General features: G+C 40.7%; 1 protein-coding gene across 2 annotated transcripts in view; it reads left to right on the plus strand.

The window, feature by feature from the left end:
* The window catches only part of COL19A1 (collagen type XIX alpha 1 chain), an 895,475-nt gene that overhangs the window by 762,282 nt on the left and 116,073 nt on the right, over positions 1-17,120 (plus strand). For both annotated transcript variants that reach the window (XM_089681326.1, XM_089681327.1), the window contains exon 45: positions 749-811. In XM_089681326.1, coding sequence (XP_089537452.1) covers positions 749-811 — 63 coding nt within the window. The remainder of the gene's footprint in view (positions 1-748; positions 812-17,120) is intronic.

Genomic DNA, 17,120 nt, shown 5'->3' on the forward strand with positions numbered 1-17,120 from the left:
ACTTATAAATCAATAAGAAGAAGAGTATAAAAAAGTCAGCAAGGGGGATAAATATTCAAAGAGCTAGCAATCAAAAAGAACAATTTTACTAACTGACCTTATTCTCTCCTTAGCAATGTTTCATCTATCACTATGTATTCTCTACAACATCTCTCAATCTATGATTGCCCTGAGACACCCCCTCCCCCCATCATATATAGTGAAAAGGCCCCCTTTTTGGCCCTTCTAAGTATGATGGCCAAAGTTCAAAGGCCATGAAATGCATTATGTCTAAAACAATTCTCTTGGGAAAAATCTTCACATAAATTCACCAAGATTATATATTTCCTTAAACCCATTTTAGTAGCAAACCCAAACATCACCAATTCTGGACTACATGTCTAATTGTTGCAAATTTAAAACAAAATAAAGGCTATGAATGGAAATTCAGACCAATAACATATCACCTAGCTTAGCATATTAGCGACATTCACATTGTTAAACAGAGGGCAACCAGGTATGACTTGAGTGAAGACCATACACATATTTTACCTGCCAAGTAATTTGTAATTCTGACCAGCCAGTTCTGTGATGCAGGCAGACAGCACAAATAGGTCCTTCACTGCCACTGCACTATCATAGCTTTGTGATGAATTCACCACTAGCTTGCTGCCTGGACAGTAATGACTAAATCTAACAGGTTACAGGTGCACTATAAATTAATTATAGAACGGTACATCTCTTCTTAACATATTATTTTTTATTCTAGGGTGAGAGAGGTCCAGTTGGAGATATTGGCTTTCCTGGTCCTGAAGGTCCCCCTGGACCATCGGTAAGTGTGCATCTTTAATATTTAAAAAGCATCTTTAATATTTAAAATCTCTTTCCCCAAGGCCTTATATTTTTTTCTATAGGCTCAAATTCATGCTACATGTCTTAGCTACCTTATTTTAGTGTTATCTTTTATAAAATTTAAATTGGACCTACATAAAATAAAATCAAATAACATGAATGCCATCATTTGGTTATTTATTTTTTAAGTAAATGTTTCTAAAAAAAAATTGGAAAATACATTGCACAAGTTAAAAGCTTAAAAAGTAATGGTGCTTTTGTCATGAAAATAAAGCTGTGTTGTACACATGGTTGATTCATGCCATAAACTCTAATCATAGTTTCTGTATAATACAATCTTTCATTCCAATGACTAGAAATGTACATATGAAAATATAGTAATGATAATAGGGGGAAAAACAGACATGCAACGTGGTTAACTGGCTTATGAAAGAAGATATTCCCCAAATCTTTTTAGTTATGTATGCAATACACTTTTACACTGCAATGCAATTAGTGAGCTAGTCTAGGGAGCGTGTCCACCTAAAGGGTTTCTTAGATTGTTTTATTGCATACACGTTTGTACACAGAAATCAGGAAATAGAGAATAATTTCAACCTTTCATGATCTTTGTACAGTTCTCAAAGTACAGCAAAAGAAAAGACAGAAGTAATATGACATATTTGGAAATATGCTTGCTTTTCCTGGTTATATGTGTATACTTATTTTTTATACACAGATACTCTGCATTAATCAATTTTTGCCAAGATTTCCTTGTATTGTGTTAAAACCTCTGTCAATGTGGGGAGATTTGACCTCACTTATTGCTTTGTATGACACTCAAAGAGATACAGACATTGTAATGACAAAACTCTCAGTCTCACCCTGCACAAAGATTTTCCAGCTCATGGGACAACAAACTAAGAACCTTCAGACTGAGATTGTCATCTCTGGAGTCAGTTGACTCTGCAGTTAACCTTTTAAACACATAAATATTAGATGCCACCACGTGTTTTATTGGAAAAGCACAGTGGTCACTGTATCTGCTGTAACATTTCTGAATTTTCAGTAATGTTTCACCCTAACTGCCACACAGGGAGGAGGTTAGGAGAGTTATGGTATGGTAGCATTCTTGTTTAGAGAATTAAAAAAAAACAGTGCAAGAAAATACTTCAAGAAAAAGATATTAAAAAACAATAGGCAACAGCAAAATAAATGGGATTACAAATGAAAAGTACAAAGTACCTATTAGACTTTCCCTGTTCTTAGTCCTGTACAAAGTCCAATTCTCTTAGAGCAGAGGTGTCCAATTTATGGTCTATGGGTCTTATGCAGCCTAAGACAACTATGAATGCGTCCCAACACAAAATGTAAACTTACTTTAAACTGTTGATTTTTTGAGGCAGCATTTTTTGTAAAAATTAATTTACAAAAATGTGGCTGAAGAAAAATTTGACAGTGTTTCTTTACTGGACTTTTACAAGTTTTCTTCCCAAAGAAAATATCCCACTCTACACAATCACACTTTATTCATGTCATCAGTTTTCAGCAGCACCCATACTTGTGAGCAACTATTCTCAAGGAAGAAGCACACGAAGGGCAAAATTAGAACCAAAAATATCTGATCAGCACCTTTAGAATTCATTAGGAATTGCTACTACATCCTTCGAACCAGATACTTCTGTTTTTTTTTGTTTACCAAAAACAGTTTAAAATATTGCATTAGTTTAATGTTGCCCTCTTTTTCAATAAAAAAAAATACAAAATACTCAGGTACATTATCTCCATCAGTGATCATTAACTTGTGGTCTGCCCAACTTTTTCTGCTCATCAGCTATTCTTATTGTTAGTGTATGTTATGTGTGGTCCACACATTACTGAGAGCTCTGAGCTGCAGATGCAATAGGTTTTTGTTAACCTTCCAGAGGATTTCACTGAGCCAATCCTCACCCAACCAAGACCAGGGATTTCACACAAAGGAAGCAGTAAAAAAAGAACAGGATATTTTTTATACAAGTACATGGTAGAGCAGGCACATATCAGAAATATGAAATGTTGGGTTTACATAGTCTTTAACCTCTTCACGTCGGCCGAAAGCAAATGTGCGGCCTCCCGGCGTCTGGGCCTAGACGCCGAGCTGCCGCACATTTGCATTCTATTAAAAAAGAACATATGTGCTGAGAGTGCGCACCCTGCATGCTCCCAGCACACATGTCCGGTACTCACGGAAAGGTCCCAATCTCCTCTTTCAATCGAGACCTTTCCCGATCATGTGACTGCCGTGACGGCGTATCAGGGTGGTCACATGATCCTAAACCCCGCCTCCCGGCTTCTGAAACCCTTAAAGGGCTGGGAGGCGCCAGCGTGAAGGGGTTAAGATTTAGCAAAACTAACTGCTTGCCTGCTGGCAAATTGTCATCAGTGCAGTACAGCATCATCAAGTGACTGATGTGGCAGTGATCAGGGACGCTGACAGGTGACAGTGTTTACATTTTACAATTTTTAAACTTTTTTTTCTATTTTTTACTATTTTATTTACATACTGTACTTTTATCAGACTAGTTCAGTTTCATCAGAGTAACACTGTATTACTCTGAGGAGGTGATCAGGATTTTTTTTTTTCACACTTGCTTTGTTGGTACAATGAAGATCATTGCAACAGCAAAGATTGCTGTTACAATGTCTGTTACATGTCACGAATTGTTTAACCGTTCATGACAGCAGTGATCACTAGTTGCTATAGCTAATCACATCGTACAGGGTGCTGTGATTGGCCCAGGTACCATGTGATAGCTGTGGGCCAATTACAGCATAGTCAACACAAGGGATTAATTCATAACAGCTTTTTTGACATTGTGATCATAGCGATGATATGATTACCAGGGCACGAGTTCCGGATCTGCATTCTGCAGTGTCTGGTGGACACAGCGGTTGTGGGGATGGGGACGTGCTGCAAGTACATGATTTTGCCTGCAGGTGCCAATGGCAAGTGATTAAAAGAGTTTACATCTTATTAAATAACCAACATTAAAAACCATTCCTAGTAGAAGGTATACACAGAAGAAAGGAAAAAAGGGGTTTTACCAGACATTAACAGCTGTTAGTCCACTAAAGCCAACCATAGCATACGCATATGAAAGATGACATGTGAAAGATGATAACACTGATACAATAGGACTTCAACAGCTGTAAAATCTCAATGTGTTTTGCAGTTTCTGTTTCTTCAAGAGTTATCATGCTGGTAATGAAAGATTGATCATTATTGTTACTAAGCTACAATACAAAAAAGGATAAACAAATGCTGTTTGATTAAAAAAAAACATATAGGCCAACTTCAACTTGTAAAAGAAAGCTCCTGCTTCCCAATACTCCCTACTCATTAGTGAGGCTTACCATTAGGAGACAGGAGACCTATGTACTGTATATACTGTAGCTCTGGAAGGTTTTACCCCCTTCATGGCCAGGCCATTTTTTGCTATTTAGCACTGCGCTAGTTTAACTGGTAATTGCATGGTCATGCAATGCTGTATCCAAATGAAATTTATACCATTTTTTTCACACAGATAGAACTTTCTTTTGGTGGTATTTGATAACCACTGTTTTTTTATTCTTTATTATATAAATGAAAAAAGACTGAACATTTTGAAAAAAAAAAATAAAACATATCCAATAAAAACCATTTAAAACATCAAAATATATTTTGCTACATGTCTTCGGTAAACAAAAATCACAATAAGTGTATATTGATTGGTTTGTGTGTTATAGCATCTACAAACTATGGTATATATACTGGAATTTGTATTCATGTATTTTTTATACTAGCAATGACAGTGATCAATGACTTATAGTGGAACAATGATAGTGCAACGGCCAATCTGACACTAACTGATACTGGGTGGGAAATGACTTACTGCCACTGACATCACCAATGACACTAATACAGGGATCAGTGAAAATATTATACACTGTCACTGTACTAATGACACAGGCTGGGAAGGGGTAAATATTTTGGGGTAGCAAGTGATAAAGTGTGAATTATGTACTGATTTTTACTAAAAATCTATTTGTTCCTTCTCTCCACTGAGAAGGGAGAAGAAACAAAGAGACCATTCCCTCTGCACAGAGCCCTGTGTTGTTTGTCATGCGCCCTGAACCTGGAAGCAGGGAGCAATGTACAGGCAAGCCGATGTGCCTTTAGGAGCTGCCCGTCTGCAGTACAATGTGGGCAGGCCTCCCTAGAGTGGTTAGGCTTTGAAAATAAAACCTAGAAGCTGATTGGTTACTGTGAACAGATGCACCAGATTTTGTGTTCACCAGTCTAAGTAAATACCCCCTAAAGTGTATATAGTGTGTGCCTTTATAAGCTGTGTAACATTATATGGTGGATATATTCCTATAAGGTAGAAGTGTCAGTAGGGCTTAGCCAGAAGTAAGTATTCGTGTAAAAAAAAGACAATTTAAAAAGGAATAATGGACATCACAGTGGCTAAATGGTTAGTACTTCCACCTAGCAGCACTAGGGTCATCAGTTCGAATCCCAACCACAGCACCACCTGCCTGACTTTTCCATGTTCTCCCTGTGCCTGCATGAGTTTCCTCCAGTTTCCTCCCACACTCCAAAGACATGCTGCTAGCTAATTGTCTCCTGTCTAAATTGGCCCTAGTATGTGTATGTATGACTGTAAGTTAGGGACCATAGATTGTACACCCCTTGAGGGTTAGGGACTGATGTGAATGTACAATATATATGTAAAGCGCTACGTAAATTGATGACGCTATATAAGTACCTGAAATAAATAAATAATAATTTTTTCACTGGATATGAACTTCTAAGAAGGTCTTTATCTGGGCTCTGTAGTTGTGTGTAAATGGGTCTCCTACTAAGGCTAAGTGGCATTTTAATTCTCCATGATAGTACAACTCAGGGGTAGACTGACAACTCATGGGGCCCCTGGGTAATAAGGGATCATGGGGCCCCTGTGTCCTTTCCCACACTCAAAGCACACCCAAAAAAGCCTATAAAAGGTACCAGGGGCATTTCATGGGGCCCCCTACTGACCCCGGCCCTCGGGCAGTGCCCGAGTGCTCGAATGGTCAGTCCGCCCTTGGTACAGCTCTCACTGTACTTCTAGCTCGCTGCTAACAGTGCTACAGATCCATTAGACAGCAGCACTGGTGTTGTGCCTCTTCCCCTTTTTGATTTGGCCACTCAGAAAACACTACCTGCTGCTTTGCGTTTTGAGAAAGACTGAATGAAAACATAATATTGCTGCTCTTCATTTTGTCTCTGCTCTCCTTGATAGCCAAGTCAACAGTGCGTTCTCACCTCTGCTGTATTACTGCTAGTAATATACTGGGAATGCTCCACCAGTTGTTAGGGACTACTGCTTGGCATCTGCCCACCAAGGTCCTGCATAGTTTTCACAATCCAGCAGGTGTTCCATTTTTCGGCCAAAACAACTGAGAAATCATCAGTGGTAACTAAGTGCTTGCTGTGGCAGACGATCGCTTTTGATATTAAATAATTAATACAAATTGTATGCATGTACGTTCCGAAATGTAGAACTTGATACATGTGCTCTACAGCCTCATTTATCTTATTTCATTTTTGCTACACTTTCTGTTATTTGGTCAAATAAAAGTATGGTACTCCTATGTTTCCTAGTAAAGAAAGCAAAAAAGGAGAAAGCTTGTTCAACAATATAATATATTACTTTATAAACAGCTGCAGGTAAATACATAAAACACTCTTTAGTTCACTTACACATTCTTTCAACAGTAATTATTCAATTCAGCTAGAGGAATTACTTGAAATGCATTATATATTGGGCTGTCACATAAAGTCATATAGAGAAGTAGATGTGCCTGCTTTGTGAGCTGATGGGAGAGAGAGGAAAGTAGTTAGATGGGTTTGTAGGATGGAAATAGCTCCGAGTAGACATCACCCATGTACTCATCAGCAGCCCAGGGAGCTGGCGTGAGGTGTGACAGCAAGTCTGCAGGACAACAGGCATTGAAAAGTGTTTCTATGCCTACCATGTGCTATGAAGCCACATAGCAGGAAAAGGTGTGTGCAATAGTAAATATTTTGGTAGGATCCCATACTGTATGTGTTTTTTAACTATGCATTAAGCTCTGTGACTGGAAATAGCCTTTAACCACTTGCCCTCCAGAGGATGCACCCAAACAAAATTTAAGTCATTTTTCCCCCCCACAAATAGAGCTTTCTTTCGGTGGTATTTGATTGCCTGTGTGTTTTTTATTTTTTGCTCTATAAACAAAAAAAGACCAACCATTTCGAGAAAAAAAACTATATTTTTTTGCTTTTTTCTATTAAAAATGTCCAGTACAAAGATGTAAAAAAAACAAAGTTCGGCATAAATTTAGGCCAAAATGTATTCTTCTATTTGTCTTTGCTAAAACAAATCCCAATTTGTGTAAATTAACTGGTTTATGTGAAAGTTATAGCGTTTAAAAATGGTGGTATACATACTGGAATTTTTTTTTTCTTAGTAATGGCAACAATTATTGACTTTTAGCAGGACTGCGGTGGGCACTCTGACACTGGGGGGAACTGACTTGGTGTCACTGACATCCCCAGTGACACCAATACAGTGACCAGTGCTAATAAAAAGCACTGACACTGTACTAATGGTACTGGGCAAGAAGTAGTTAACATGTGAGGCGATCAAAGGGTTAACTGTGTGCTGTTTTACTAGCTGGGCTGTGTCTGTGTTTCACTGTTAGCACACTCTGCTATGCAGAGCCATACAAAGCAGTGTGCAGGAGCTGACAGGAGAGATCTGTATTGTTTACATACAGGTCTCTCCCCTGGTCTCTCCCTCGGAGATCGTTGGGTGCCGACGGGGATTCACCAGCAGGGACCTGGAGATTCACAGCCAAGGCTGCGAATATATATATATATATATATATATACGTGATTTTGCGCACCCGCGCCGCCTTGTAGCAGTATGTCTGTTATAGGGTGGTACAGAAGCGGTTATTGATGGTTTAATGAGTTTATATAGAAAATGTGATGTGCAAGAAAACATATTTCCCAACTGCCCCAAAGACAAAAATCAAGATACTCCTGTATCTATGTATTAATAAATATACTCCTGCAGAGCTCCAGAATAAAATTGTTAAATATGTAGCACACTCCTAGTTAACTTGGGGGAACTCTAGTTCTAATTCTCAGTGAGGAGAGATCAGTAGCAGCCAGGGTGTAATACCCAGGAGGGTCAAATTTAGGTCAGGAGCTTAGAAGCTTTGTAGACTAGCTCTCTGAGACTTCCCCCAGCATTAGAACTTTGGAGAAAGATCTAGAAGCAGTGAGCGGAGGTAAGGAGTGGCTAGTCTATACTCTTAGGGGATCATGGCCAATCCCCAACATGGGGCTTGGCAAGGGGCCAGGACAGTTCTTAAGAGTAACTGAGCCTGCTCAGCAAAGGGAAAGGGAAAGTTTGGGTGGAAGATGAGGAAGTGAGGATGGAGAGCACGAGCCTGGAAGAGGGCCCAGATGGAGAGGGGCTCACCTACAGGCAGTGAAGATTGGAAGGAGAAAACTTCACTGGCCCCCAGAATGAGGACCACCTATGCAGCAGGGAAGGAGCAGCCCAGCTAGAAGGCGTGGTAGCAACCACGAACCCACCAGCAGCACAGGAGAAAGGTTTGAGTGAGTAAACCTGCACCCCCTGAGCCAGTAAGGGGGAAAGAGGCACTCTGGTGGGAAACTGGATTAGCTTTTACCCAGGATTGTTCATGTTGGAGTTGAAGACACCCTGCCCAGGGATACACCCAGTAGAGCTGGATGAGGAGAAGATTCATCTGGAGTCTGGGGTGGTACTACATGAGATGCTGGCTAGCTCTCCAAAAGAGACTGTTTGCTGTACAGACTTGTACATAGTTCCTAAGGAGTTTGTCCTCTGTTGCCATTACTCTTGGGCCTCCCATATAACTCTTACACCAAAACAATCTGAAGGACTGGTTACTGTCTCCTGGATGCAAGTCTGAATGTGGAAATAAGTGTTGCCTGGCTGTGCAGGACTTAGGGGGACCAAAAACTCAGTGACTCCTAAGTGGGTAGTGCTACAAATACACAAATAAAATACATATATTGCTCACCAAGACTGTATAAAGTCAGCCTTGTGATTTTCAGCTTCTAGCCAGCTACCGATTAATTGACACTTAATCAGCTAAGTGATTCCGATCAAGAGTTCTTGAACCCGGCTGTATTTAGGGTGCAAAGCATTTTTTGTAAAGCATTTCTACGGGCAAAAATATGCTGCAGCTGTGGATCCTGATAGCCACAACTACAGCTGTATTTTACTCTGTACGCCCATATGCTTTAAATTCGAGCACAGCAACCTGTAGATCTCAATCTACCAGTAGATCACAGCCAGGTGACTAGTAGATTATGGTCTGGGCCAGGGGTGGACTGACAACTCATGGGGCCCCCGGGAATAGAGGATCATGGGGCCCCTGTGTCCTTGCCCAAACTCAAAAAAGCCTATGAAAAAGGTACCAGGGGCATCTCATGGGGCCCCCTACTGACCCCGGGCCCTCAGGCAGTGCCCAAGTTTCCAAATGGTCAGTCCGCCCCTGGTCTGGCCTTACTGACCTGCCATCCCAGAGCATCAAACAGAGTGCAATACAGAGGGACTACTTGTAAAGTTGGAGCTGTAGTAGGGAGCAAGAGCTGCATAAGTCGATGCCTCCTCTGTAGTGCTGGCTCCTGTCCCATGTGGACTGATACTAAATGCACCACTGATCCTGGATAGCAGTCACCTTCAGGTCAGTGTGAAGCAATACACTGGGAATAATAGTAGAGGGCTTTCACACTGATGTGCTGCAGTTTACTCACACCACAGCTACAGTGCAGTGTTCCTGCAGTTTTGCTGGACTTAATCATAGACTTCTATCATATTCTGTGGGTTTGGTGCACTTTCAGAAAGAGCACCAAAACTCCTGAATGAAGGCGTTTTTGTGCACTTTTTCAAAATCCCACAATATCTGCAAGATATAATAGAAGTCTATGGCAAAGCGCAGCTAACCCAGGAAAGTTGCAGATGCACTTTGCTGCACCTGCAGTGCGGGTAAACCTCAGCACATCACTTTGAAAACAGCCTTTTAGGGGCTCAGAACAGTAAGGGTTAATTTACATTTGCAGTTTGGGGTGAGGTAAAACCCCATAGTTAAGATATGTTCTTATCACCCCCACCTGATCTGCACCCCCTTTGTACATTCTGTCATGGTTAGTGTAGCATCTGTTAAGCATGACCATTCAAGTGAATGAGGCCACTCTGCAACCTTGTGCAGTACAGAAAACAAGGGGTTAAAGCAGGCAGCATTGTGTTGCTTTTTCACCACCTACTTTAACCCCTTGGTCCCTGCAGAAGCATGCAGTTGCAGGGCGCTTGCAGAGTGGCCCCATTTACTTGAATAGCTCATGACTGGCCAACGATAGCACCCATCAAAATCAACAGAGTTTAATTCCTGATGCGGCTGTGTACATCTTTGGCTGCTGCCTCAGCAACTAAAGGGAGTATGGATTGGGTGTAGTAAAACTGTGATTAAACTGCTGGGTTTTACCACCCCCCAACTTTATGTGTGAACAAGCCCTAAGGTGCTGCTGCCGAATGCAACTAAGGGCTCATTCACAAAAGCAGCAGGCACTGCTGCTACTCTGAAAAGTGATCCAAACGTGTTTGACTGGTGATGAGGAGGCTATATGTTGCCTCCTTGCCACCTGATTTAAACCCATGATTGCCAGGCAATGCATGCGATTGTGATGCGTGTGTACGCAAATGAAAGGTTTAAATCAGGTGTGAGGAGGCTACACTGTGCCCGGTGATCATTGACATGTTGTTCAGGTAGATCTCCACCTCTTTACGGTTGCCTGCCCCTGCTTTAAATACAGCCATGTGTAAGAGCCCTTAGTGTCCAATATGCATACAAGTTACACCGGAAGATACAAAGCTAAAATAGGACATTTTGATGTAATTTTACTGGCTTTACAATGTATCAAAGACGGTGCAGTCACAGGACCAACTGAACAGAATGATAAATCCTATAGCAGGTAAACAGTTCACACATATTTATTTTCTTTTTTTTACTTTAAAAAATGTTTGTAAGGAAGTATTTACAAAATAGACAAAATACAAAAAGGTTCAAATGAAAAGAAATGCAACTTCAGGTTGATTAATTTGCAAAATAATTTTTGATGTGTGTTTTTCTGCGGAGATATTGTGTTCTCTCGGCAGGTGGTGGGGGTGGGGGGGTTTCTTCCTGAGAACACAGTAATTATTGCTAGCTGCTATGGCCTGTTGAAAAATCCAACAGGCTGGTTGTACCCAAGTCATACAACAATCGAATTGGGTACAATCAGCCTGCCTACAGATGATTAGAATCGCAACCAGTCCCTGCTGACCTGGCCAGGTTTGAACCTTCTATGGCCAACCTAACTAAACCGGTCTTGCCAGTTTTTGATGGATTTCTTTCCATTCTCCATTATTTATTTAAGGCTTTGCCTACTATTAGCAACACATTAATAATGCATGTTGCTTGAAGTATGTATTTGTTGATTGGTATGTGAAAATATAGTGCTTTTTCTCTTAACGTTATATTCTTTTGTAGCATATACCAAAAATGTTGAGTTTGAGGCATTTAAATCATTTACAGAATTTGTATACATACCGTGACTTAAATTTTTTGCTAACACTTGGTGGTGCTTTTGGAGCTAAATTTAGATATCTGTAGGGATCTGCTTCCCTCCACTCCTGTATTTATAAGTATGAGACCACATGTTGTGCCATGAGGGTGGTGCTGCTGATCCAGACCAGAAGCAGTGATTATTAGGCAAGTGTTCCTATATTTATTAGTTTATTATTGTTGCACATAGCTTATGTGGGTATATACACTATATTACCAAACATATTGGAACACCTGCCTTTACATTAATGGCATCCCAGTCTTAGTCCGTAGTCAGGTGTTCCAAACGTATTGGAACACCTGCCTTTACATTAATGGCATCCCAGTCTTAGTCCATAGGGTTCAATATCTCCCCATCATCCCAGATTCTGTCTTCAGGTCTTCAACACTAAGATGAATGCTGCTTTGTGATCATCCTTAGGAGCCCCTGCAACTGAACTTTGCTCCAACCTTCAAATGAAGGTATTTTTATTAAATACTATAAATACCTGGGTATATGTACTCCACCCAGGGGCGGACTGACCATTTGGAAACTCGGGCACTGCCCGAGGGCCCAGGGTCAGTAGGGGGCTCCATGAGATGCCCCTGGTACCTTTTTCATAGGCTTTTTTGAGTTTGGGCAAGGACTCAGGGGCCCCATGATCCCCTATTGCCCGGGGGCCCCATGAGTTGTCAGTCCGCCCCTGACTCCACCATGACTCCTATCAATTCCTTTACAGTTATTATCTGTTTGTATCTGTATGTACTATTATTTATCTTTTATTATATAAAGCTTTTATTATTCCCCTGCTGGTGTGCATATGTATACTTATAGTTAATGCTATATACTGGCTGGCAATTACTTTGATTAGATTGCTGGTTAATTCCTGGTTAATTTGCCAGTGAGGGAATCCCCTCTGCTTACAGTGGCCCTGGCCTGGATTGGGGGGGGACTTTATTATCAAACTCACTCTTCCACTTAGCAAAAGGTTCTGGTTCTCTTATTTACCTACAGGTTTCTTATAAACCCCCCCTCCCCTAGAAAAAAAGATGGCTACATATCTATTGGTTTTAAATGCCATATGTGTAGGATCTTGATAGTTTGTAAAATGAGATAAGCTTTTATGCTAAATTAATTTTAATTTGTTACTGATATAAGTTTATCAGATACATAATGATGTATGACATGGCATACACTGTGACTCAGAGTAAGACTTCAATGACAAGAGAATCTTTTGGAAGATGTTGGCGTATGTGGGTGGGCAATATGTCCTCTTATACCAAGCAATGAGTATACACCATTAAAGTCCTTGTTTATTCTATAAAAAAAGAATTCTAGTTTGTAACGTCATTTTATAGATGAGTCACTAAAGCAACATAACAAAGACAGATTTAGAATGCGTTTGCTAAGAAAGTGATGCTGACAAAATTGTGGTTTAAAAAGATTTGTACTTTTAAAACAGTTTTACAGAAACTTTAGCTAAGATAGAAGGAAGCACTGAGTGCAGCAGGTCTTTTCTATCTCCAAGTCCCCATTACACAGCACTACTACAATAGCCTTATGCTCTGCTAAGAATGGGTACCAGAGTTGTAAGCTTTACAATAAGCCTGTCATTAGCTTGGACAGGTTAAGCACACGATATGCATATTGATAATATGCATAGGCAGTGGTTACTATCGTAAACACTGCCAAACCCATCAGTATATATAGCTCAAGTGGTTAATTAAACAAGCTGAAGCTAGAAGATTGGTTATTAGGCACAGATGCACCAGAATCTCTGTGCACCAGTTTTAGTAAATCCATATGTAGGCCCTTGGTCTTCAATTGGGGCTACTATGCACATTTAGTTTTTTGGCTGTGCTGTAGCTAGCTCAGGCTGCATGTACAGTTTCTTTATTTGGCTTTCCCCTAATCTCAGTTGGGTTGTGTATTTCTCACTGTCATCAGTAGGTGTCACTGGTGCCACAGGTCATAGTATACAATTGCACAAATTGACTGAGTTATGAATATTTATATTTCTGCTAGACAGCTCAGTAAGAGGTTATATGGCCACTGTTGCATTCTGGGAGTGAATATTTGGGGTGGGCCATGTGCTCACTCTCTTGCCTAATGCCAAGGCCTGAAGAGGTCCAGCTGGAGAGAGCTCCATGTTAGGTCCAGAAGCCTGTCTGGGCCTACTTGCTTTGAAATTGTCCTGAGGTTGTCCTGCCTGAGGTGGAAGAAGCCAAGACAAGGTGTGAAGATCCAATGGAAGAAGCCAAGACAAGGTGAGAAGATCCAGGGGAGGCCCCTTTGTGGAGAGAGCCAGGATGAAGGCTGGTTTCTCAGAAAGGCCTGGTGACTCGCTTGGAGGACGCGCTAGACTCTGAAAATGTGCTTGCAGTGTTGCCAGGTTGGCTTACAGGTTCTGACACTGTGAAGCTGGACTTTGTTCTGGAATCCAAGGAGCCTGTAAGTGATGTGCTTGGCATCTGAAACCCCCAACCATCTCCTTCCACGTCCTTTCAAGTTCAAAATTAAAGCTTTGAAAAAGACCTAAACTGACTGGTGCCCAATTTCTGTTCTAATCTCCCCTTCCTAGCCTGGAGTAAATGCTAGCCCACTTTCCTGCCCTGTGGAGGTACTATATCAGTCTTCAGAGGAGTTAGGGGGGGCTACACATACACATATATATATATGTATAGTATATATAAATAAATGACACCACTGTCCTCCAAGTACATTACATGTTATGTTTCCCATAAATCACTTCTCTTAAATTTGTGTAATGTGCATAATCTGCTATATTTAATTTTTTAGAAAGTTTGTTTACATGCATTTCCCCTAGTATATTATAGAAAATGATGAATTTTCCTGCTTGTACGTTAGCTGTTTTGCTCCATGCTTTCCATTTTCTTTTTTTCTTATTTGAATATTCCATTAAATGTGCGTGTTTACTTTGCGAAATTCACCTCCCCCCTTGAATCAGCTTTGGATCTGCTTCATTACTCATCATCCTGGCTGGTGTGGGTCATTTATTTTCCTGTTAAAACAGGCAAGCAAGAGATTGTATGCTGCATGTATAGGTATAGTATGAAAAAACATTATTACGCCGAGCACAGATCAATATCACATTTCAATTAGACAGCACAAAGCAACGCACTCTCCCAGCTGGGAAGCAGGTGCACAAATTGCAAGAAAACAGCACAAGCAGCAGAGCGATGTTCCTTTTTTATCAGTGTTACCCAGCTCTGCAGCCACAACACTATGATAAATTGTCCTCTTATTGTTTTTTGAAATGATGTCTGAGGTAAGTCCCCTGAAATGACATTAATTTACACAGGCCTCTTCTAGACTTGCTCCCTCCAGCCACGAGTCAGGTGAACACTCTCAGCTCCATCACTAGACATTTGGCTGGCGGCCCAGTTTGTTTCCCTCTAATCTTCTTTTTGATCCCATCTGACATTGTGTCAGATGGGAACGAAGTTACATCACCTACTTCCCGTTTTCTCTAAGTCAGGACATGTTGTGCTTTGCATATGCGCAGCAAATTTCAATGAACTCGTCTAATGATAGAACCAATCCTGAGCTCATTCTGGAGAAAGCAAAGAGTTTTGTGATTTTCCACTATATTGCTTTCATGACATTTACATGTTTGCAGTAATGTGATTGTCATGGTGGCGCTTTGTGTATAGAATACATTTTTTCTTAGATTGTTACACTTACGCCTTCTTACATTTCTGCCACAAAATAGTAAAAAATGTCCATATCGATCCCAGCTCAGTAAATTGAATTGTCCAACTTCACTATTGATTGAGTCTACCAATTTGCCTAGTAGATTGGTAGTTTGAATCAATGCACACATTTACTAGCAAATAAAATCTTGCAGACAAAGATTAGTTTGAGTTATGTGTACAAATCCCTTTGCTTGTCCATAATGAACATTAACTTTCTAAGCAGTTTATTATATTGTGTATACAATCAGTAATGTCAGTGTCATATTTTTGCCCTTTTTTAGCTATGTTTTTAAAGCTGATATAAAGTTGTGCATTGTTATAAACCCTTTTTTCCTTTTCTCCTCCTTTTCTGTTTGCATCTATTTTGAAGAGTTTTTTTTTCACTTCCTTTCACAACAACGAGAAGAGTTTCCATTATGCGATTTTGACATTGTGGTTTTCACGTGATTCTGGTTGTCGCATAGGGAAGCCCATTCACGTGTTTGTTACCTCCTGCTTCTTTTTGGGTGACAGTCTTCACGAGATTTGTCAGTTTCCCGCGATGCTGTCACATGACAATCACAGCAGAATCGCATCATGTTTGGGGTGCCATTGATGGATAATGGAAACCAACCATGTGCAGCACATTGTACTGCAATTGCCACATGACTTGTGAGCGCTGGCAGAATTGCAGTGATTCTGTCCAAGATCTGAAATCACGAGATGTGAATGAAGCAGAAATCTCTCCAAACTTAGGGAAAATCCCCTCTTGGACAGCTGTCACCAGAACAGGTACCCCAATGGAAAATTGTTCTGTTCTGGTGACAGCTATATTATTTTTGATTTCTCACTACTTTATCTAGAGAGAAAGGTGAATCTCTGCAGTGGGGACAGAGATGGTGGTACACCCCCAATCCCCCCACACACACACTATCATTAACCACTTGCCCTCCAGAGGTTTTCCCCCCCTTCCTGACCAGGCCATTTTTTGCGTTATGGCGCTGAGTTATTTTAACTGACAATTGCGCGGTCATGCATTGCTGCACCCAAATGAAATTTACGCCATTTTTTCCCCATGAATAGAGCTTTCTTTTGGTGGTATTTGATTGCCTGTGTGGGTTTTTATCTTTTGTGCTATAAATAAAAAAATACCGACAATTGTGAGAAAAAAACTATATTTTTGACTTTTTACTATTAAACATGTCCAGTAAAATTTTTTTAAAAAAATCAAATTTTTGTCATACATTTAGGCCACACTGTATTCTTCTACATGTCTTCGCTAAAAAAAATCCCAATACATGTAAATTAATTGGTTTATATGAAAGTTATAGCATTTACAAATGGCGGTATATTTACTGGGATTTTTAAAACATTTTTTACTAGTAATGGCGGTGATCAGCAATGTATAGCGGGACTGCGGTGGGCATTCTGACACTGGGGGGAACTGACTTGGTGCCACTGACATCCCCAGTGACACCAATACAGTGATCAGTGCTAATAAAAATCACTGGCACTGTACTAATGGCACTGGGCAGGAAGGGGTTAACATTTGGGGAGATCAAAGGGTTAACTGTGTGCTGTTTTACTTGGGGCTGTGTCTGTGTGCTTCACTGTAAACACACTGCTTTGCATGGCTGTGCTATGCACAGCCATGCAAAGCAGTGTGCAGGAGCTGACAGGGAAGAGAACTGTTTTGTTTACTAACAGTTCTCCCCCCGTCGGAGATGCACGGCAACCACTGGGCGCTGGCAAATAATCACCAGCCGAGACCCAGTGATTGACAGCCGTGGCCACGAATGATGTTCCCTACCTGGAAATGCGAAATCACGTATATATATGTGATTTTGCTCACCCATGCCACCCTGTTGCAGTACTTCTGCTATAGGGTGGATGGGAAGCGGTTAAAAAGAAAAAAATAAAGTTTG

This window comes from Staurois parvus, unplaced genomic scaffold (assembly GCF_062004578.1).
Source record: "Staurois parvus isolate SC_StPar_1 unplaced genomic scaffold, SC_StPar_1.0 ptg000264l, whole genome shotgun sequence".
In the NCBI taxonomy this organism is placed as follows: Eukaryota; Metazoa; Chordata; class Amphibia; order Anura; family Ranidae; genus Staurois; species Staurois parvus.